Here is a 22,001-nt window from a genome sequence, read left to right as displayed (position 1 = left end):
TAAGAGCCACAATGTTCAAAACGAGTGACCAAAACTTGTGCAAAGCAACAGTCAGAGCGATTTTAGCTTGAAAAAAAAGTGAAATATTTAATGATTTTTTTTTTACATGTACATTTTTGATTATTATAGCTTACAGCAAAATAAAATCCAAAATGTATCAGCTCAATAAATTCAAATATTACTTAACAATCAAAGAAACTCACCTTCGTATGAGATCAGTGATTTTTAACGTGGAAAAAGTGCAGCAGTTAGCCTTTTTAAAAGTATTTTCCTTGTGTTTAATGAATAGATATCAGTACTGAGATACACAAACTTTTCTAATTTATTGAGATGTATTTGTACACATTACGAAGTGATAAAAGGGGATTGCTAATGCTATTCAGCAAGCAGAAACCTGAGGTAAATGCAGGTAAAAAAAATGTTTTTTCATCTCCGAAAATTTCATAGACATACTGTTCTGCCATTTGACATTTATTTCCATGTAACCAGACTCAAACTAATTGGGTTTGGTGTTGGTATGACAAATAAATTCCTTGACTCTGTGTAAAAATGTGAAATGACCCAGGGAAAAAGTATTGAACACGAGGAAAGTGAGGTGCAAAAAGGCATGGAAAGCCAAGACAAACACCTAAAATCTATCAATAAGCAAACAGCAATCGAGCCCCTTGTCAGTGCAAATGAATATCAGCTGGTTCAGTCCTAATTGATAGCCCACAAAAAGGTCTCATTGCCAAGGTGTGAGTCAAGACACATCTCATGATGGGTAAGAGCAGAGTGCTGTCTCAAGACCATCGCAAACTTGTTGTTGCAAACATAACAATGGCATTGGTTGCAGGCACGTATCTAAGCTTCTGAACGTTCCAGTGAGCACGGTTGGGCCATAATACATAAGTGGAACGCCAATCATACCACCATAGATTTTGCCTCGATCAGGTGCTCTGACAGAGGAGTGCAAAGAATAATCAAAAGCGTTGTCCAAGAGCCAAGGACCACCTGTGCAGAGCTTCCAAAAGACCTGGAATTAGCAGGTACTGTTGTCACAAGGAAAACAGTGAGCAATGTACTCCGACGCCATGGCCTGTATGCACACTCACACCACGCAAGACCCCATTTCTGACAAAAAAAAAGCATATCAAAGCTCGTTTAAAATGTGATAAACAACATTTGGACAAGCGAGTTAAATACTGGGAGAACATAGTCTGATCAGATGATAGCAAAATTTAACTGTTTGGATGCCATAATGCACACAACGTTTGGAGGAGTAATGGCACTGCACATCACTCTAAAAACACCATACCAACAGGGACGTTCGGAGGTGGGAACATGATGGTGTGGGGCTGCTTTTCACTGAATGGTACTGGTAAACTTCAAATTATCGAAGGAAGGTTGAATGGACAAATGTCCTGAGACATTCTTGACAAAAATCTGCTGCCATCAACGACGATGATGAAAATGAAACGAGGGTGGACATTTCACCAGGATAATGATCCAAAACATACTGCCAAGGAAAGTCTCAATTGGTTTCAGAGGGGGGAAAAAAAATGCTAGAATGGTCCAGCCAGTCACCTGACTTGAATCCAATCGCAAATCTAAGAACTGAAACTCAAGGTCCATAAAAGAAGCCCACGAAACGGTCAAGATTTGAATACTGCTTGTGTGGAGGAATGGGCCAAAATCACACCAGAGCAATGCATGCGACTAGTTTCTCCATACAGGAGGTGTCTTGAAGCTGTCATTGCAAACAAAGGCTTTTGTACAAAGTATGAAATAAATACCAGTTGGCGTGTTCAATACTTTTTCCTTGTGTCATTTCACATTATTACACACAACTTAATTTCTGAGCTTATTTATTCTACTTTCTTTGAACGTATGGATTACTTGGGTTGTTCCCAACATTTGGTGACCTTTTCATGTCAATACCACCTTTGGAAATATATTTAATGAGAAAAATAGTGACGTGTTCAATACTTATTTCAGCCACTGTATGTACAATTGTAAACATTTATTTGAAAAAAGCAATTCATTGGTTATGCACATTTTGTAAAAACCTTTGAAATAAAGAAGAAATTCAGAGTCTGTGCTTTGATTCTGTGTATCTTTGTCATGAACGGCACAGAGGATAAAAAAAGTACAAGGTACAACGAGAGGGAATGAGACACGAGGTTAAATGCAAGGGGTAATTCGGGTGAACGAGGCACAGGTGGTGAAGATGCTCACAGGAGCAGGTGTGTGTGAAACAGGGTACACACACACACACACACACATGACAGTACCCCCCCCCCCCCCTTAACGGCCGACCCCAGACGGCCCTGGGGCCCCTGGATGCGCAACGTGGAAGTCCCGAATGAGCGAATCATCCATGATAAACGCAGACGGTACCCATGAACGTTCCTCAGGTCCATAGCCCTCCCAGTCCACCAGATATTGAAACCCCCTCCCCCTCCGACGAGACGACAACAGCCGCTTCACAGAGAAGACAGGACCCCCCATCCACAAACCGGGGGGGAGGAGGGGGCCTGGAAGGCGGGGCCAGAGGAGACTCCCGGGCTGGCTTGAGTAGGCTGACGTGAAAAGCAGGGTGGACCCGCATCGACCTTGGGAGCTTCAGCTTCACGGTGACAGGGTTGATGATTTTTGTGATGGGGAAGGGCCCAACGAACCTGGGAGCGAGCTTCTTGGACTCCACCCGGAGTGGAATATGCTTGGTCGAGAGCCAAACTCGCTGTAGTTCGGGGCCGGTGTCCTCCGACGGTCAGCAGCGGCCTTGTAGGACCGTCCCTGGCGCAGCAGCATCTGGCTTACCATTTTTAGAACCAGGTCGGTAGGATAACGTGAAATTAAATCTAGTGAAGTACAGAGCCCATCTAGCCTGCCTCGCATTTAATCTTTTAGCAGTTTTAATATACTCAAGGTTCTTGTGATCTGTCCATACTAAAAACGGAGTCTGTGCCCCCTCTAGCCAGTGCCTCCACTCCCATCAAAGCCACCTTGACTGCCAGCAGTTCACGGTCACCAATGTCATAATTTTTCTCAGCTGGGGTCAGTTTTTTGGAGAGAAAAGCACAAGGATGTAATTTATCATCCTTGAGAGATTTCTAGGAGAGCACTGCTCCTATTCCGGCATCAGACGCATCGACTTCTACCACAAACTGCTGTTTGAGATCTGGCAAAGTAAGGATGGGAGCGGAGGTAAAGCTCGACTTAAGTTTTTGAAAAGCTGCCTGACAAAGCGGGTTCCATACAAAAGGTTTGCGTGGCGAGGTAAGATCATGCAAAGGAGAGGCTATAGAACTGAAATTTCTGATGAATTTTCTGTAGAGGTTTGCGAACCCTAAGAACTTTTGTACATCTTTGCGTGACGTGGGAGTAGGCCAATTAATAACTGCATCGACTTTGCAAGGGTCCATTTTGACTTCACCTTGAGCCAGGACGAAACCCAGAAAAGAAACGGACGCCTTGTGGAACTCACATTTCTCAGCCTTGACATATAGTTGATTCTGCAGTAACTGCTGCAAAACAGAGCGGACATGAATAATGTGAGTCTCCTCATCCGGGGAGAATATCAAAATGTAAACATTCAACATGTCACGCAGGACCTCATTGACAAGGTTTTGGAAAACAGCTGGAGCGTTAGTAAGCCCAAAAGGCATTACCAAATATTCATAATGTCCCATTGGTGTGTTGAATGCTGTTTTCCATTCATCCCCATCCCTTATCCTGACGAGATGATAGGCATTTCTTAAGTCCAGTTTGGTGAAAATCTTGGCTCCCTCCAGGAACTCAAAGGCGGTGGAGATGAGAGGAAGAGGGTACCGGTTTTTTACCGTGATCTCGTTGAGACCCCGGTAATCGATACAGGGTCGCAGGGTCTTGTCTTTCTTGTCCACAAAGAAAAATCCTGCTCCCGCAGGGGATGAAGATGGGCGAATGATCCCGGCTGCCAGTGATTCTTCCACGTACTCCTTCATGGCCTTGTGTTCCGGCCCTGAAAGAGAGAACAACCTCCCTCGTGGGGGTGTGGTTCCAGGCAGCAAGTCGACAGCACAGTCATAAGGTCTGTGGGGTGGAAGGGATTTGGCCTTGGACTTGGAAAAAACGTCTTTAATATCTTGGTAACAGGTGGGCACTTGAGATAAATCAGGATCCCCAGATGGGGTCTGTGGATTGTCCTTAGAAACATAGCCCTGAACAGCACATGGCGGCTTGAAACAGTTCCAGGCGCAATTGCTGCCCCATGATATAACCTGCCGAGAGGACCAGTCAATGTGGGGGTTATGTAATTTCAACCATGGGTTCCCTAAGATAAGGTCATGATTCATGGCATCAAAAAAAAACTAATGCGTTCCGAGTGAGAATCAGGAAATGTCAATGTGAGTGTTTGGGTGGGGTGAGTGATCTTGCCCATAAAACTGCCGTCTGCAGCATAGGTGTTGCGGTGGCGTTTTATTTCAAAGGTTCTAAGGTGCATACGTCTAACGAGGATGGAGTTGAGTAAGTTTGCGTCAGAACCAGAGTCAATTAATACAGGTGTATGAATTTCTTGATCAGGAGAGCATAGTGTCACTCTAGGAAGAACCCGTGTAGGGTCTTCCTTAATAAAATTCAGACTCACCTCTCCCGTGCCCTGGCTACCGGCACCGGCAACTTTGACGTGACAGTTGCTCACGGAATGACCCAACTGACCGCAGTAGAAGCACCGCCCTTCCCTCAGCCGGCGTTGACGTTCCTCAGGGGAGAGACGGAACCTGCCCAGTTGCATGGGTTCATCCGTGGGGACGCTAGCCAGTGGGTTGAGACCGGAACCAGGGGATCTGCCTTGGTTTGGCTGGTCACCGAGGCTCGTCCTCCAAGTGCGCGGTGACGCAGCCCTCCGCCGATCTCCATCCAGCTCGCGATCCAACAGCCTCGTCGATTTTAACGGCGAGAGCGATGAGTGTCCAAGTCGGTCAGCAGGTCTAGCGGGACTAAATGATCCTTGACGGTGGGGGTTAGTCCTTGAAAAAAGGCATCAAGTAGTGCTCGATTATTCCAATGACTCTCAGCTGCTAGAATGCGAAACTCAATCGCATAATCTGACACCCTGCGCTTGCCTTGTTGTAAGGTGACAAGGGAGCGAGCTGCATCACAATCTGGAGTGGAAAATTGAAAAATTTGCTCCATAGTCTTTACGAAAAAAGCCCATGAATGACACGCGGCGGAATTGCGGCTCCATTCAGCAGTAGCCCACGCCTCCGCACGACCAGTCAGGTGGGAAATGACGAAAGCGATTTTTGCCCGCTCGGTGGGGAAGGCAGCTGCCTGCAGCTCAAAGTGGAGTTCGCACTGCGTGATGAACGGCTTAATGTTCCCAGAATTTCCAGAGAACCTCTCCGGTCAAGAGAGCTGTGGGCAGACAGCAGCGGAGGTGGCAGGTGGCTGCATGGTGACTGCTTCACATGGAAATACCGTGGCGATATTGGGTGTGGTGCCAACTGGTTCCTTCTCTTGAATAATTTTCATAAGAAGTTCAAACTGCGAGGCCACCTGTCTCATCATATTGTCCTGATGCCTTGACAGTCCCTCTAGATGAAGGTGGAGGGCAGCAATCTGCTCATCCTGCTTCGAGAGGCGTTGACCCTGCGCTGGAAGGGCTTTGCGCACCGGGTCTGAGTCTGCTGGGTCCATGTTATGGCCAGTTCGTTCTGTCATGAACGGAACAGAGGATAGGACCCAAAAATGCACAACTCCAAAACAAATGGATAGTTTCCAAAAAGAGAGGTTTAATAGACCGGCATAGGTCGGTACACAGACAGGCAATCCAAGAAAGGCAACAGTATCCAAAAACATGAGGCAAAGAGGCAAGGTCGATAATCGGAACAGGGTCAAGTCTTACTGTGAGTCTGTGACGTGGAAACAAGGAATGCTGGAACGCCACGACAAGGTACAACGAACTGGCAACGAGAGGGAATGAGACACGAGGTTAAATACAATAGGTAATTAGGGTGAACGAGGCACAGGTGGTGAAGATGTTCACAGGAGCAGGTGTGTGTGAAACGAGGGGGGGGAGACAAAACCCGGAACACATACTCATGACAGTCTTGGTCAATGGCATGCAAGGGTTTGTTTGCCAGGGGTCCAGCCTTCATTGGTGCACAGCTTGACTGTGCTATAGATTATTTCTAATTCCATTAATTTCTAAAGGCAAACATTATTAGCATACAAGCTACAGTATACCGTGGACAAATAAATGGTTCAGCAATGATCATTTTGTTTATCAAATTACTGGCAACACTAGGTATGCATGTACATCTAGTGAGAAAAATTCTGCCCTTACAACAATAACAAGCTCAACACAAGTAACATACATCATAACACAACCAGAACTATTTACTTTGAACCACATCTGATCCCAACCCCCCATAATGCTTTGGAACTGCCAGACATCATGTCATCCAGCAGGGGCGAGTCTAAGTCGAGTACTTTGGGTGGGCTGAGCCCATGACCAAATTTTGGAAAGTACCCCTCTGAAATTTGATCAAACTTTTTATAACTTGAAAAAGACCATTTGGTGGATGACCGAAAATAGGGCTAGCCTCGCCACTAATGTGTCAAATATTTGGACTGTATTTGATTAAACCAAGAAGAATTCATATAGTCCCTAATTCGTTAGATTAACATTCCAATAGGGTCCCACTAATACCCACTGTTATTTTAGTCATTTAAAGTATATTTTACGGGGTCTTTCATGTGTGAAAATTGACTTTGAAAACAATTGATAATGTCAAAAAGTACATACGGTTGCTGATTTTATAGTTTCTGTTTTCAAAGTTAAACTTTTGTAATGTTTTCAGAAAGTGTAGCTGTTATTTTTTGTGTTTACATCTGTTCTAGTATTGTTCTGATACCATTAACCGTGATAATTCTGGTCATGATGATCATGTATGAAATGTTGATATTGTTTGATTTCTAATTGGTAGTTTACGTGGTGTAGCACTACACTCCATCTTACTGTGGGTCGTTCTAATATTATTCCCCCCATGTTGAAGAAGCTAACCAACACATTGATTGTGGCCATGAGGACATCCCACCATTAATTTTCCAATTGCAGCTAATTCCAATGACTTTACACACTACAGATTCATATTTTACATGCACATGTACACAACAGTACTGGCGAATGGTCACGTACAAGTGGAGAGATACATTGTAAATGTCTTGCACCACTAAGCAGTTAAGGAAGTAGCAGCTAAATAAGGTAACAAGGATATTAGAAAGAACACTCAGTATGATGCAGTGCAGTTGTAGTACTGACTAATGAAAACCACAATAAACATCCTCTGTGATGGTGTCACTCAAAATTGAGCAATATTATCTAAGATTAATTTGTTTTATTATAGCTCTCGTATTGCTCTTACTAGAATGTTCATATCAACCCAATTAGACATGCGTTGGGAGTAATTATACTGTACCAGCATGGCGGGCCTCCCCTGGAGGGCGCAAGAAGACTCCAGGGGAGATAGACGTTGAGTAGTATAAAGAAAAAAATCCCTCCATCCATCCATTTTCTGAGCCGCTTATCCTCACTAGGGTCGCGGGCGTGCTGGCGCCTATCCCAGCTATCTTTGGGCGAGAGGCGGGGTATACCCTGAACTGGTCGCCAGCCAATCGCAAGGCACATATAAACAAACAACCATTTTCACTCACATTCACACCTACGGGCAATTTAGAGTCTTCAATCAACCTGCCACACGTTTTTGGGATGTGGGAGTAAGACCCACACAGGCACGGGGAGAACATGAAAACTCCACACAGGCGAGGCCGGATTTGAACCCAGGTTCTCAAAACTGTGAGGAAGGGAAACAATATATAAATAAATCTGCTTCCCTAATTTCATTTGAAAACTCAAAAACAATACAGAAAATAAGTTTGTAATTAAGGACTGAGAAAATAATTTACATACAATGTTATCTGACAATAAACAAAGATTTTGGTGTCAGAACAACTGAGATATGTGGAAAAAGTCACTAAAATTTCCATTTGCGAAGAGTTGTAAATCGTTAATCAAAACACACTTAATCAAGTAGACATTCTGCCTTAAAATCAAATGTATCCCACAATTAAATTTTGAACGCGTGTTCCTCAACAAAGGAAGAAATTATGAAGACATTGTGGTCAACAAAATGGACAGTGCTGTGACTGGTAAAACAATTAATGGTAAAGTGTTGCAGTGATTTTTGAAGATCCAAAAGGTGGAAGATTGTGCTTCCTCTTATCATGCTGCCATTGTGTCATAAAAGAAAGTGTCAGTCACTTTACCCTGTCAAAGCACTAATTCCAAGAATGCTCATCACTCAGGACGAAACAATGCACACGAATAGAAACAGCAGCATTCAAAAGACTGCGATGTGAGAGGGCGGTCGACGACAGAGAAGAGAATGGCTGCAGCAGATACAAGCACACACAACGTACTCTCCATCTCAATATGCTTGTGTGTGTGTGTGTGGTGTGTAAATAGGATCCCTATTGAGACATCAAGCTGTTATTAAAGCGCTTTCCCTCCAGTCAGCACGCCACGATGGAGACAATTGTCATGTCAGAGCATAACATTTGCTCTCCACTGCTTGGAGTCAAGCAGCGCGTGAAAGGCACAGACACACACACACACACACATCTTCCTGTACCATTGGGCACCCACTGAGAGCAATTACAGCTTTAGTCGAATGGAGAAAGGATGATAGTCTTATCCGATGCAGCTCTGGAGAACATTTGAGGCTTGCGAATGTTAAGGCTCGTGCATGAAAGGTAAAACAAATAGGAATTAAACACATAATCCCCACTGAGGGTGACTCTCAGCTGGATGTCTGCTTTTAAGGCGCCTGCGCTTTAGTACAGCTACCCTGTGTGGAGGGTGAGGGCCACAACTTTCACCTTTAAATGTGAAGGAAACCTACTATTTCATGTTCTACTTTATCCCATTTATGGGTTTGGCTTATGTAGATTTCGATGCACAATTGACCTTAACAATGTGAACAATATTTCTTTGTATTTTGTTTGTTTGTTGTTTTTTTAAACAAAAACTGAATGCTGTTTATGCCAGATGTAACGAGAAAAACACCTTCCAAAAAGCTCCTCTTTTGTCTCGTCAGTCCATAGAATATTCTCCCAGAAGTCTTGGGAGTCATTTAGATGTTTGTTTTTTTGTCTTGTTTTTACAAAAGTAAGACAGTAAGTAACTTCATGTTCTTTTTGGGCAGCAGTGGTTTTCCCCTTGGAATTCTGCCATGGATGCCATTTTTGCCCAGTCTCTTCTGTATTTGTTGTGTCATGAACACTGACCTGAACTGAGGTAAGGAAGGGCTGCAGTTCTTTAGATGTTATGCTGGGTTCCTTTGTGACCGCCGGGATGAGTCGTCGCTGTGCTCTTGGGGTAATTTTTGTAGGCCAGCCCAGCCACTCCTGGGAAGCTTAACCACAATGTTTTCGCCATTTGTGGATAATGGCTCTCACCGTGGTTCGATGGAGTCCTAAAGCTTTAGAAATGGCTTTGTAATCCTTTCCAGACTGATAATTAATTTATCGTCTGTTCTTGAGTTTCATTGGATATTGGCATTTTGTTGCAGCTTTTGGGGATTTTTCTGGCCGACTTCATTTGGTCAAACAGGTTCTATTTATGTGATTTCTTGATTTAACAGGTCTGGGAGTAATCAGGTTTGGGTGTGGTCAGTGGAAATGCATCTAATTAAGATTAGACATTTTATTTATCAATTTAACGAGGAGGGGCAAACCTTTTTCACACAGGGCCTGGTAGCTTTGAATAGTTTTTTTCCCCCCTTAATAAAGAAAATCACCATTTAAAAAAAGGAGTTCATGTTTACTTGGGTTATTTTGTTTTACGATCTTAAACATTAAAGTGGGGAAACTGTGCAGAAATCAAAGAATTTGTGAAGGGGGCAAATACTTTTTCACAGCACTGTAAGTATATATATTAGGGATTGGGGGGGGACTCGATTAATTTTTTTTGCAAAGTTGGATCACATTTCGAAGGGTTGAAGTGCTTCGGTGGTATGAAAACACATTTTAGCAAAATTTTCACAAAACCCCGCTTCTCAAGGTTTCCATCAGGTTTTTTTTTGGTTTGTTTGTTTTTTTTTTAATGAAATTTGCCTCCCATCAGTCCTAGCAATTCTTTCATCAATAAAGACTAGTGAGCCTGTTCCAGAAGCAGCCATGCAAGCCCAAGCCATGACATTACATACATCATGCTTCACAGATGAGTTTGTGTGTTTTGGATCATAAGCAGATCCTTTCTTTCTCCATACTTTGGCCTTTCCATCCCTTTGGTAGAGGTTAATCTTGATGTCATCAGTCCAGAAAACCTTGGTCCAAAAAACTTTGTTACTATATATACAGTGTGTGTGTGTATCTGTATATATATATATATATATATATATATATATATATATATATATATATATATATATACACACATACACAGAGTTTGCATGTTCTCCCCGTGCCTGCGTGGGTTTTCTCCGAGTACTCCGGTTCCCTCCCACATCCCAAAAACATGCATGGTAGGTTAATTGACGACTCTAAATTGCCCGTAGGTGTGAATGTGAGTGCGAATGGTTGTTTGTTTGTATGTGCCCTGCGATTGGCTGGCAACCAGTTCAGGGTTGTACCACGCCTCCTGCCCGATGTTAGCTGGGATAGGCTCCAGCACGCCTGCGACCCTAGTGAGGAGAAGCAGCTCAGAAAATGGATGGATGGATGGATAGATCATCATCATCAGCCATTATCTATCCACTGCAGGATGAAGGCTGCTTCTTCAAGTTTCCAACTACTACGACATTTTGCAATTTGTTGCCAGTGTATTCCGGTGTGTTTAATGATTTCATCTATCCATCTACTTTTAGGTCTTCGCCGTGGTCGCTTTGTGTCCAGTGGAATCCAGTTGATAGTTTCTGTGGTCCACCTTTTGTCAGCTCTTTGCGCAACGTGGCCAACCCATTTCCATTTAAGGCTTTTTATTTTTTGAATGACGTCGGTAACTCGGGTCTGCTGTCTTATCCAACTGCATCTTTTCATGAATGCTTATTTTCAACATTTGGCGTTCCATGTTCCTTTGGGTTACATGTAGCCTTTGTATAACTTTGGCATTCGTAGTCCAAGTTTCACTACCGTAAGTGAGGACTGTAATAAAATAGATGGCCATTATCGAGAGTCAACATAGCTTCATCTTTCCGACGTATTTCACCAAGTCCAATTATATCCTATTTGATGGCTTCTAGCTCATGTTGTAGCTCTTCTAATCGAGAATCGTCATTTAGCGTTCGCACGTTGAGCGTCCCAAAAATCAGAAAACAATGAACTCAAAGAGACATAAGCTCACTTGAGTTGGGAGTAAATGCAACAGACCCCACGACTTGCTGTTAATATTATTGATTACAACAATGATGACATCTCTCCAGTCTAGACACAATCACGGCAATAAGACAAGCAGGGTTGTTCATTCCAAGTCGTTTAATGAGATTCTGTCTGGACTTTTATACTTTGTTTATGTGTGCCCTGCGATTGGCTGGCAACCAATTCAGGGTGTACCCCGCCTCCTGCCCGATGATAGCTGGGATAGGCTCCAGCACGCCCGCGACCCTAGTGAGGAGAAGCGGCTCAGAAAATGGATGGATGGATGGATGTTTATAAGCTGATTTTTCTTTTTTTAATCCTTTTGCTTTTGATCATGCTGCCTTCCCCCTGACGTGTATTTTTCTGTCCTCGGGTGATTTGCATGAATAATCAGATGAGACACAAGTTACTTCATTTTACATGGTTGCAGTTTTGGTATGCTGACTTTAATTGTAAAGCACCCTAAATTGATTAAAGACTGTCTTTACCCTCAGGCAATAAGACCACTGAACATAAAACAACAATTATTTGTAATTACCCTATATGTTCCTGTGAATGGCCCCCGTGTCCACCATCATGCCTCTCTCCTGTACCGGTCTGTCCGTCTCATCTTGAGCACGAAGTCAGCGTCGCCATCTTCTGAGAGTTTTACCTGTCTGTCCTTGTCCTTATGCTTGCACGTGGAGTCCTTCTGCAACGACTACACCGTGTCTTCTGTCAACATGCTTTCATACGGTAGCCTTTGATGCCACACTTGAAGTACAAAATCTCTGTGTTGCCTTTGTTCCGGTCACGTGCATTTGTTTTGGCGGGACCCCGTCCCCGTCTCTCCCCTGAGTCTTCATCACACTGTTCCTTGACTCATCTCGGTTTAGCTTTTCTATCTCTTCAAAACTTCATAGCTTAGTTTTCAAGTCTGCAAACTTGATCCTAATGTGCCACATGTATTGTGAATGGCTTAAAACGCTCAGACTGTCCCTTTAAGACCATAGCTAGTTGTAGGACATCTCCCAACGTCTCATCTGCGTTCCACAATGCTGTGACGGCAGTTACTGCTCTGATGATATTGTCCATTATACTTTCATCGTTTCCCTTGTGAAGCAATGTAAGCATGGTGAAGCCTACGGGTTGATTATTCCGGGTTTTCCCTTCCCGGCATAATACTCCCTTAAGATCTTCAAAGCTTTTCTTCCATCGTCAGGCGCATCCATCATAATTAATAAGAGGCTTTTGTCAGCAAACAGTAGAACAATTTTCGTGAATGGGTCTCCATTTGTCATTTGTCTCTTGCTCTTGCAGCGTCAGTTGTTTTTTTCCCCTTATACCATGTCCTTTAGTCCTATTAGATGAAAATGTTCCAACATTTTGGTCTCCCAAAGCTCTTTGTCGCATCTCTGACGTACATCAGTCAAGGCAGCCTGCTTGTCCTTTGTGGTTCCGTGACGCAAGTTAGTTCCTCTTGCTAGCTAGCCGCGTGTTAGCACGCTGTTCGTTGTGACTTTCTACATAGTGGGAACTGCCACACTTTTCTTCCAAATGACTCCTGGGCCCAAAACCTATTAAGTTGCTGCAGCTTAATGTTTCATTCGGAAGAATGGACAATGGAGAAAAATAGTATATTTAGTAGGGCTGCAAGATATTTTGTTTGAGTTTGATAGTCACATCGCAGGGTCTGCTGCAATGTTGGTGTACTGTAAAATACAGTGAATCAACTGTAACATTAAAACTGACCAGCAGAGGGACCTGTTTGGGAGTGCTAATCTTATTAGCATTAGCATGTTGGGGTAAATTATAACGCTTCAAACAACACACAGAGAAGGCCACAGAGTGTTGTATACTTACTGTATCTCTCCTTGTATGATAATTATGAATGAGGACACAGGTAAGAATGTACACCTGCTGCATTTCCTATTTTGCTTTTCAGAATGAAACGTTGAGTGTGCGAGGTGCGTTCAGGGACACTGCGCAAATGGGAGTGAATGTGTTATTTTGAAATAATTGTAAAAATAGATTAATAGGAAAATTATTTGTATCAAAATGCTTTCATTAACTCTGTACTGTGATAATATGGAATTTATTTTGTTTTGTAAGAACAGATAAAGCGGTAGGTGTGCTCAATAAAAGAGTCTCTCATTAAGCTAGGCAAAAGTGCCCCACCCCAAACTTTTCCTTGTACGATTCAACATTTTCACAATATATACGCAGCCATGACTCTCCCAGTCACTTTCTACCAACAACGTACTAGCTTTAGTTCCTCTCCCAAATACAGACATCTTTGAATAACAAAGATGTCCTACTTTCTTGTGATAACCTCTCACCTCTTATTCTCGCCAAATCCTTGCATGCCCCTTCTTTTCACAAGGGGGCGCAAATTCCCCATACAAACAAAGTGAATTATTATGATAGCCATAAAAAAAACTATTTGTGTACCATTCATATCACACATACAAGAATCAGTCACTGGTTATGCATTTAATTGAGAGGACAAAGTCAGAGACAATATGAATAATCGTTTGGGACTATTAAAAACACATGATTGTGAATGATTTAAGGGACCATTTGCAGTTTAAAAAAAACTATTCACTTTTTGTCAAATTTGTTACTTTTAGTATAAACCTGACAGTAGTACATTAGTAAAATGATCTGAAAAAAATCATCCTCCTCTGGCCCCATCTTGTACCTCAAATTAGATTTTTAAAGTGGCACTAAGCAGGCCCAAAAAATGGCATGTAAATTCGACACACCACAGAGAAGAGTCATGTTAACAAGTCTCCTAAATATTAATGATTTAAAAAAAAAAAAAAATCACTAAGTATATAAAATCAGGTTTCAAAACTTGAAGAATAAGGGCCACCTCTCAGCTCTCAGACGCTGTCGGCATGTCGAATGGATGCGCCAAAAGGAATCAAAACATACTGATTGGGTGCTAGCTTATATGATGTAAAATCACGTTAGCTTGCTTAGTACAGTACTTCGTTGAAGCCTGAAAGTGTTTTCTACGACTTTATCACAAGTACACACGTTCAAAATACCATGCTGTTATGAATGGCAATGTTTGACAATCGCGCTGGTGCACGTCAGTGAGGGGGCGCGGTCAGAGACGCAGGGAGGTGGGGGATTAGTGGCGCAAGATTATATGAGTTGGTTTAAGGAGGTAGTTTGCAATTTTTTAAAAAATGACTTCATTTGTCAGCTACTCACAGGCACACTCATTGTAGGCACGGCCTCGCACTGACCTGTTACCTTGTTACCCCCGGAAAGGCACCTTATTCGTAATGGAGTGTTCCTATAACTCTAAATGTGCACAAGAAACCCCTTCTGTCTCTGATTGGTTGTTATTCCTCGGGCACGGTGGTGGCTTGCAAATCAAATTACAGGCACAAAATGGTGCCAGATGGGGCTGCTGCTGCTGTTGTTTTTTTTTAACTGATCATTTTACTCAAGAACTACCATCATGCCATAGTGACAATATGACAAGAAGTGTTTTTTTAAATTGCAAACTCCCCCTTCCACCCAAGAAATGACTTGACTCTACTTGCTTGAAATTTAGTGGGGACAGGACTTGACTTGCTTGATTTTTGTTATAGTAACATCACATTTGCTTGAAACTTGAAGGTTAAAACCTACTGTAAGACTGACTTATGACTTGCACATATGTGACTTAGTCCCACCTCTGCATATGCTGTATGCATTTACTAAATGAAAGTATCTATGTAGTGTAAGTATAATAAAATGGCAAATAGGAAAGTAGTTATTGGACTTTTTACAGGTTGAGAAGCAGCAACATACATGCCAGCGTCCTACGGGTGATGCTGGAAGATGCGTTTGACATTATATTACCGTGTTTTGAGACCCTAGTGTTTTGAGATCGTTTCTCTCTGCTTGGCAATGCCTCTATATAGGCAAGTCTAAACATTATAAGAGGGACATCCATTGTTTGCTGATTTTTGCTATTTGCATCAAGCCTTGGTCCCTAACCCCACAAATAGAGAGGGCTCACTGTAGTGGGAAAAAAAAAAGTTTGTTTTAAATTGGCTCTTATTTGGACAATAGACTAATAACCAAGTTAGGTTTGTGTGGCTAAATGGAGCCTTGCAAGCTTGTTTATACAATCTCATGACTCCACTTCGTTTAGAAACGTGACTTTGTCTAAAATGACTTCGATAGGCAAACAAGAGTGAGCGCACCATTTTCTCTATTCTGTCGTACACTGAGAGTTTCTTAAGTGACCTTAGAGTAAGCCTAAATCAACACACAAAAGATGAACAACACGCAGCGTGTCAAGCGTATGTACAGTGCCCATCAAGCAAATCGATATTTTATATCTTGTAGAGCAAACAGCATACGCAGCGAGCAAGGCTGTGCACCACGGACCGTGCAAAAAAAGAGAGGGGGGGGAGGAAAGAAAATCACTCCAACTCTGCAAAGGTAGTCTATAAAGCACAGCTAAATTCATGTACTAGTCAATAGTGTAGCCCAGTGATTTCCAACCTTTATGGAGCCAAGGCATTTTACTACTGAAAAATCTCACGGCACATCAACAAACAAAAATGTCCAAAAAAAAAAAAGTGGATACAATAATTACTGTATGTACTTCCTGCTATCTAATAGTAGAGCATTTGTTTGTTCTGTCTGTCACTACGCCTCACTGGCAGAAATAGATGAACAAGGATACATTACTACTGCTAAATAAAGATTTTTTTGAGCAATTGCGTAAAATTTTTTGAATTTCCCACGGCACACCTACATCCCTGCAATATATATTATACATATTGGCGCGATTTCCAAGTACGCATAATTATATATATATATATACATATATATATACACACACACAAAGTTGCAAACCCTTCCCAACTGTGACAACTGCACGTTCAGTGCACAATTCCACCCACCTGTAACGTGGACTTTGTGAAAGCACAAACTGTACAGTACACATGGTGAAGAGACTTATGGTGCACTCCTACCTTGAAGCCGAGCTTTTAGCCACTATCCATGTCCGCAAGCCAGCTGTGGATGGGAAGTCGCTCCTCCGTCCGAGCACATGTTGAGCTACAGCTGGGATGGACACGTACCGACAGCAGTCTTCAGTCTCCTAATGCATGCACATTGCACAGAGAGAGAACACGGAGTAGGGGGGGAGGGGCCAGTAGGTGCCATCACCATCATCAGTTAGTGCAGCTCACTCTAAACTCCAAGCGTCTTCATGGTTTGATCTTTGGTTCACAATTTTCATGGCTCAGTGTGAAAATTGTTTGGTTTCCTCCAATTTGAATTTGGTCCAACTCAAAAGTAGAAATATGTGGAAAATGAGATTAAACCAGCACCCACGGGGATTGTTTTTATGAAATGAGTCCGCAATAAGTCTTTAGATAATTCCACAAAGAAAAAGATGCGCACATTACTGTTGGTGCAATTGCCTCATTTTATTAGTATCTGTAGCTCAACATAAAACCGGTTTACACTTTCAAATTCATTTTTGCTGTGTTGTCCCCACTGTTTATAGAGCATCTATACTAAAAAACAACAACAAATTAGACTTCCCATCGTGACTTTCCACTCAGTCAACCTCACAGGCAATTTGTCAGAGCCATCCAGTTTATTGCACCATCTTTGACAAGATGGCCAACGTGGCACTTGTCTAACCAACTGCACTAGCCAGTTTTCATTCAGTAATATTCATTTCCACGAGCCCTCACTCCAGCCGACAGGACAGAGGCAGCCAGGGAACAATTAGGAGTGCAGGGGAGAGACCGCTGGACCTGTTGCCAATTACGCCGACTTGACCAGGCACCACTTTGCCATACACAGCCTTAAGACAAGAGAAGTGGTAAAATAAAAGTTTTATTTGTTAATCTCCAGCAGATTCCATTTGACATCCAAGAAGAATACGTCATTTCAGCCACTTGTTCAGACAGCAAATGTAACAGAAACCGTGTCAAATTCCATTAGCAATAGGTGGCTCGACCCAACAGAAAGCTCTGCAGCTGACCGATTCGGCTCTCCCGATGCAGGATCAGGCTCTCCTCTGCGCCTTCCTCTCCTCTCTCCTCTTCCAGAAGCTGCTCCATGTACCAGGAGGAGCCCAGCAGGATGTGGCCAGTGGCCTGCATGGAGAAAACGGTCCACCGCAAAGCCTCCCTTAAAGCACGCCACAAACACACAATTATTCTCATCACAAGAGACAGTTGATTAGACACATTGATTTGAGAAACATGCATTATAAATATGCATAGTGGGGATGATATTTGAGACAGTTAATATCCTTTGAGTAATTGTCAGCCAAAATAAATCAGGACACAGTCGGCGACTCCGGTTGTGTAGAAGATGGTGGCAAACGTGCCAAACAGTTTGCTCTCCAGTGTTACAGCACAAACAATTCTGAAATGTAATCCTCTCCCACAAGGTCTGTCAGAGTTGAACACCACCACCTCTTTGGTTATGACACGACTCCTCACAAAATTAATCTCAGGAAAATCTAGCCCATTTCAACTCTACCACCCACACCAGGTTGACGAGTAATACAGTAGATTGTATACGACTTAATTTTTGTTCCCCTTCACAAAGAATAGTGCAAATGCTATTTTTGCAGTTGTTGCAATAATTGTATTTGCTGTGTTATCATTACTACTGTGTCAGCAATCAAAGAAGCCAGGAGGGCTCAATTGAGTGATACCTAAACATCAGGATCGAGCAGGATCTCATTCACTCACTTCAGCATCTTTTTGGCCTCATAACAGCGCACTTCATAGGACAAGGAATAAACACCATACAGTGTTGCTTTGACATTCAAGCAGCCAATGAAATCGCTGGGGTTGTTCTTGTACAGGTCAAAGGTCAGCTTGGCCACATCTGTCCGGTGCTGCGCCCTGCGTTTGAAGAGCTCGTCTCTGGAGGGGCTGTTCTGGAAAAACACAGCCAGGTCAAAGAGCCGCCAACTTTGCTTTTGCATGATGGCGGGAATAAGGGCAAGGTCACAAAAACCTATTTTGAAGAAGGCTTACTCTTCAGTGGATCCAATTGCAGCATCTTCGTTAAGTATTTTTATCTTGTCTTCTATTTAAAATTTCATTCGTTAAGTCTTGAGACTTATTGGGCTAAACTTGGACTTTGGATATTAAATTCCATGCCATATGTGTAAATGTGTATTCGTATGACAAAGTCCTTGAACCCTTGACTTATTTTATGGTAACTAGCACTCTTAGTCCAAATATGCATGAAACTTCCAAACTATTACAATGAAGAATTACAGTAGAGTGAGATTTTTCCCCTTTAGACTTTGCTGCTGCTCTTTATTTTACCGATTAAGATCCCGCAAGAGGAAACTCACCTTACTCTCAGCTGTATATTTTGTGTCGCACACAGCACAGAAAACCAGATCACACACATTGAGGCATTCAAGGACAGTCAGGGCACAGAAACAGTGAGCTGGGAGCCTTACTCAAGGGCACATAGACAGCAGTAAGGAAGCAGACTAGTATTTCTTCAACAACTAGTCTGATTAAGACTGAACCCGAGACCGTCCAGTACCTTGGCCAAGTCATGAGCTACTACCGCATTTGTTTCCAAATCTTGTGTTGGATAAAGTTGATCTGCTGTGCCACCTAGTGGTGTATGTGACACTGTACCTGAGATGGGGTCCACTTCTGTCCTTTCTCTAGCACCATGAGGACAGTGTTTTCAGGCAGCGTTGCAAAGAACTCCTCCGTGTCTACACCTGTGCCATCTTCATCGAGCACCAAGCCACTGGCACACAGCACATTTAATGAATCGCTCACCTATTATACAGGGCAGAAATAGATCAATTCATTTGGAATTGTGGCTACAGCGCATATTGACATGAAGCATATTCAAGATATCAGTTTGTGAACTTTCACCAGCATGAGGCTTCGTGTCACTACTAATGCTGTATAAAGTGGGTGACGGGTCAGGCAATTTGCTTTTTTTTTTCTTTTCTTTTTTTCTTCTCCCCCTCTGCTCTTCTCTGTCCCCACCTTGTTGATCAGGTCTTCTAACGCATCCGCCATGATGCCCTTCTTCAAACTGCGGTCAGCATTAGTCACCCGGAAAGGTTTTGGGCGAGGTGGTCGTCGTGACAGAAGCTGCTGGGTCATGGAGGCACTGGCTGACATGCTGGCAGTCACACACCTGATGGAGAATTACAATGTGGGGGGGAGATTTTGTTGCTCTTAACAGATAAGAATGATGCCAGATACCTTTTCCTCTAATTTCTTTCAAGGAAGTGTTATCTTACTTGGAGAAGGAAGACAGGGTCAGGAGGTCGAGAGACTTCCTAGCATAATCCATCACTGGAGAGAGAGCACCACAACCTGCCTGACAAACCTGGCAATGAACAAGTTGTTTGACTTTGAAAAATGTTAAGAAATACACACCATTCACAAGTCATGCAAGTAACGTAGCATTTAAAAGTACACAAAAACTCTTACAGTGTAAACAGAAAGCTGGAACGGCTCTCCCAATTGACTTCTCCAAAATAATCCTTGCTATTGTCGCAGTTATCTTCAATTGTGACGTTAATTCTCAGAGAACACACACACACGCCCTTCCTTCTCCAGACAACTGTGAATCACTGCAACATCTGGCCAGTGAACCTTGTACTGTTAAGCAAGTTGCATGTCATCAGAGTCATTGCGCAGCACTGCATGGCCATCCCCCTTGAATGTCCTGGACTGACACCATCTCTAAGTGCATAAAGTTCACCAAAATTGCCTTTCAATCATCATGAGTTTGGCTTTATTCAGAAACGTTTAGAGCTCCGTGTGCTGACACTCTTAAGAATATCTTCACAACAGTAAATGCGACACTGCAGCATATTTTACAAAAAGGAAAAAAAAAATGTTTAGGCACAAAATATGTTGAATTGACAGTCCATTTGACAAGAGTAGTGTCAACACAGTCATGAGTTAAGTTCTGTTGTCATAATAAACAAATACAGTGGAGCCTGTAAGGTCCAACACAAACTGTTCAGGGATGCTTGTAAACAAGTACATACAAATGATAATCTGTCTGATTTAGAGCCCAATTGTCCCATTCTGACCAGTTCCAGTAAAGGCCTGATTATAAGGGATCCAAACATGATCCTGGATGATTTTCTTGTAGTGTGGGATGTGTTGAAAGTGATTTTGTTGTTCTCCCAAATATGCTTGTACAAGTCTTAGGGCTGACAATCAAATGTGAAATGTGTTTAATATTTACAGTAGAAATTGTTTCATTCGTGAACAATGCTGAAATGACTCCCCGATTATCACATGGGATGGAACAAAGTAATGTTGGGAGATTTCCAAAATGAAGGCACCCTATGGGTGACTTGAGCATTTGTGTAATGCGTCCTCTAACTCATTCACCACAATAGACATGACTTGGAAAAGAGCTGCCACCCAGTGTGCTGTGTTGGTCATTTCATAAATACACCACACTACTACACTAGTAAGCGGTCTTATTTTTTGGTACTTTGTTTTTAAACGTCTGTTGTTCTTTAGCTTGAAATGCTTTTAATCATGTAAAGCACATTGAGTTGGTTATAGTGCATATGAAATGCACTTTGAAAATAAATTTGCGAACAATAAGAACAGAAATTTGTGATTTTTTTGTGTGGGATATATATATATATATATATATATATATATATATATATATATATATATATATATATATATATATATATATATATATATTAGAAGCAATTTAGAAATGTTTGTCCCATATAATAGATACTGCTTCAGAGATAAACTGTCAAATCAAAACCATTAATTGTACAGGCAATTTTTAACTGTAAAGTGTAAACTGTAAACGTAAATATAATGACAAAAAAAACAAAGTTGAAGAACGTCTGTATGAATTGTGTCCAGGGAACTAGATGCGTCTCACACATTTTGTTTCAAGTACGCTCAACGTAGTAAGACACGTAAAACGAGTGTTAAAAGCTACGTATAGAGTATATATTGTTATTTTTTTTAGGTAAACTCATACTTACGTGTCAGTTGTGTGCTGCTGCCGTTTCCGACATACGGCGCTGAATTTAACTCACCTGCCTCAGGTTTCGAACTGATTGCAGCAAGTCAGGTGACTTCCGGTCCTAACCGGAATTTCTCGTTTATTATGGAATATTTATGTATTCATTTTTTTATATATTTAGTTATTTACAGAAGTCACTCTCAATAGAAAATAACCACTTAATCATTAACTAGAAACAATAAATTATAGCGTGGAAAAACAACAGCTGGAATGACTTCAGGCGACGAGTTGCCGATTGATGTGCGTCATTTCTGCAAGGTTTGTTTGCTACCTTCAGTCACTCCTTTGACTTCGTTTAACTCGTTTAACTTCCACGTTTGCCACAATATGTGTTTGTTTCATAAAATATAGGCTAACCCGTTAGAGAATTTATATATATATAATTTATATATATATATATGCCATTGGATATATATATATATATATATATATATATATATATATATATATATATATATATATATATCCATCCATCCATCCATCCATTTTCTGAGCCGCTTCTCCTCACTAGGGTCGCGGGCGTGCTGGAGCCTTATGTGCAATTATGTCGTCAGTGCACAGGCCTACAATAGATTATGCTA

The 22,001-nt window shown here is 42.1% G+C and overlaps 2 protein-coding genes across 5 annotated transcripts in view; both read right to left on the bottom strand.

Annotated features, from left to right (window-relative positions):
- Positions 1-16,555, bottom strand: part of LOC133484198 (G-protein coupled receptor 22-like) — a 26,006-nt gene extending 9,451 nt beyond the window's left edge. Inside the window, exon 1 of the mRNA XM_061786434.1 lies at positions 16,353-16,555. The gene's annotated coding sequence lies outside the window, so the exon portion shown is untranslated. The remainder of the gene's footprint in view (positions 1-16,352) is intronic.
- Positions 16,556-16,790: 235 nt separating this feature from the next.
- Positions 16,791-21,492, bottom strand: LOC133484200 (lipid transferase CIDEC-like). Of its 4 annotated transcripts, none has more exons than XM_061786436.1 (8): positions 21,380-21,479; positions 19,833-20,087; positions 19,640-19,728; positions 19,380-19,533; positions 19,014-19,163; positions 18,099-18,289; positions 17,378-17,526; positions 16,791-17,197 (listed from the first exon to the last, which is right to left on the bottom strand). In XM_061786436.1, exons 3-8 carry the CDS (start codon positions 19,690-19,692, stop codon positions 17,055-17,057), a joined length of 840 nt encoding a protein of 279 aa, XP_061642420.1. In that variant the 5' UTR covers positions 19,693-19,728; positions 19,833-20,087; positions 21,380-21,479; the 3' UTR covers positions 16,791-17,054. The 4 variants fall into 4 exon arrangements, with proteins under 4 accessions (XP_061642420.1, XP_061642422.1, XP_061642421.1 ...); XM_061786438.1 differs by having other exon boundaries at positions 19,640-19,715; positions 21,380-21,475; XM_061786437.1 differs by lacking the exon at positions 19,833-20,087 and having other exon boundaries at positions 21,380-21,492.
- Between the last annotated feature and the right edge of the window lie 509 nt (positions 21,493-22,001).

This window comes from Phyllopteryx taeniolatus, chromosome 9 (assembly GCF_024500385.1).
Source record: "Phyllopteryx taeniolatus isolate TA_2022b chromosome 9, UOR_Ptae_1.2, whole genome shotgun sequence".
Lineage (NCBI taxonomy): Eukaryota > Metazoa > Chordata > Actinopteri > Syngnathiformes > Syngnathidae > Phyllopteryx > Phyllopteryx taeniolatus.
Note: the sequence above shows the minus strand (reverse complement) of the source record. Positions and strands in the feature narration are given on the sequence as shown.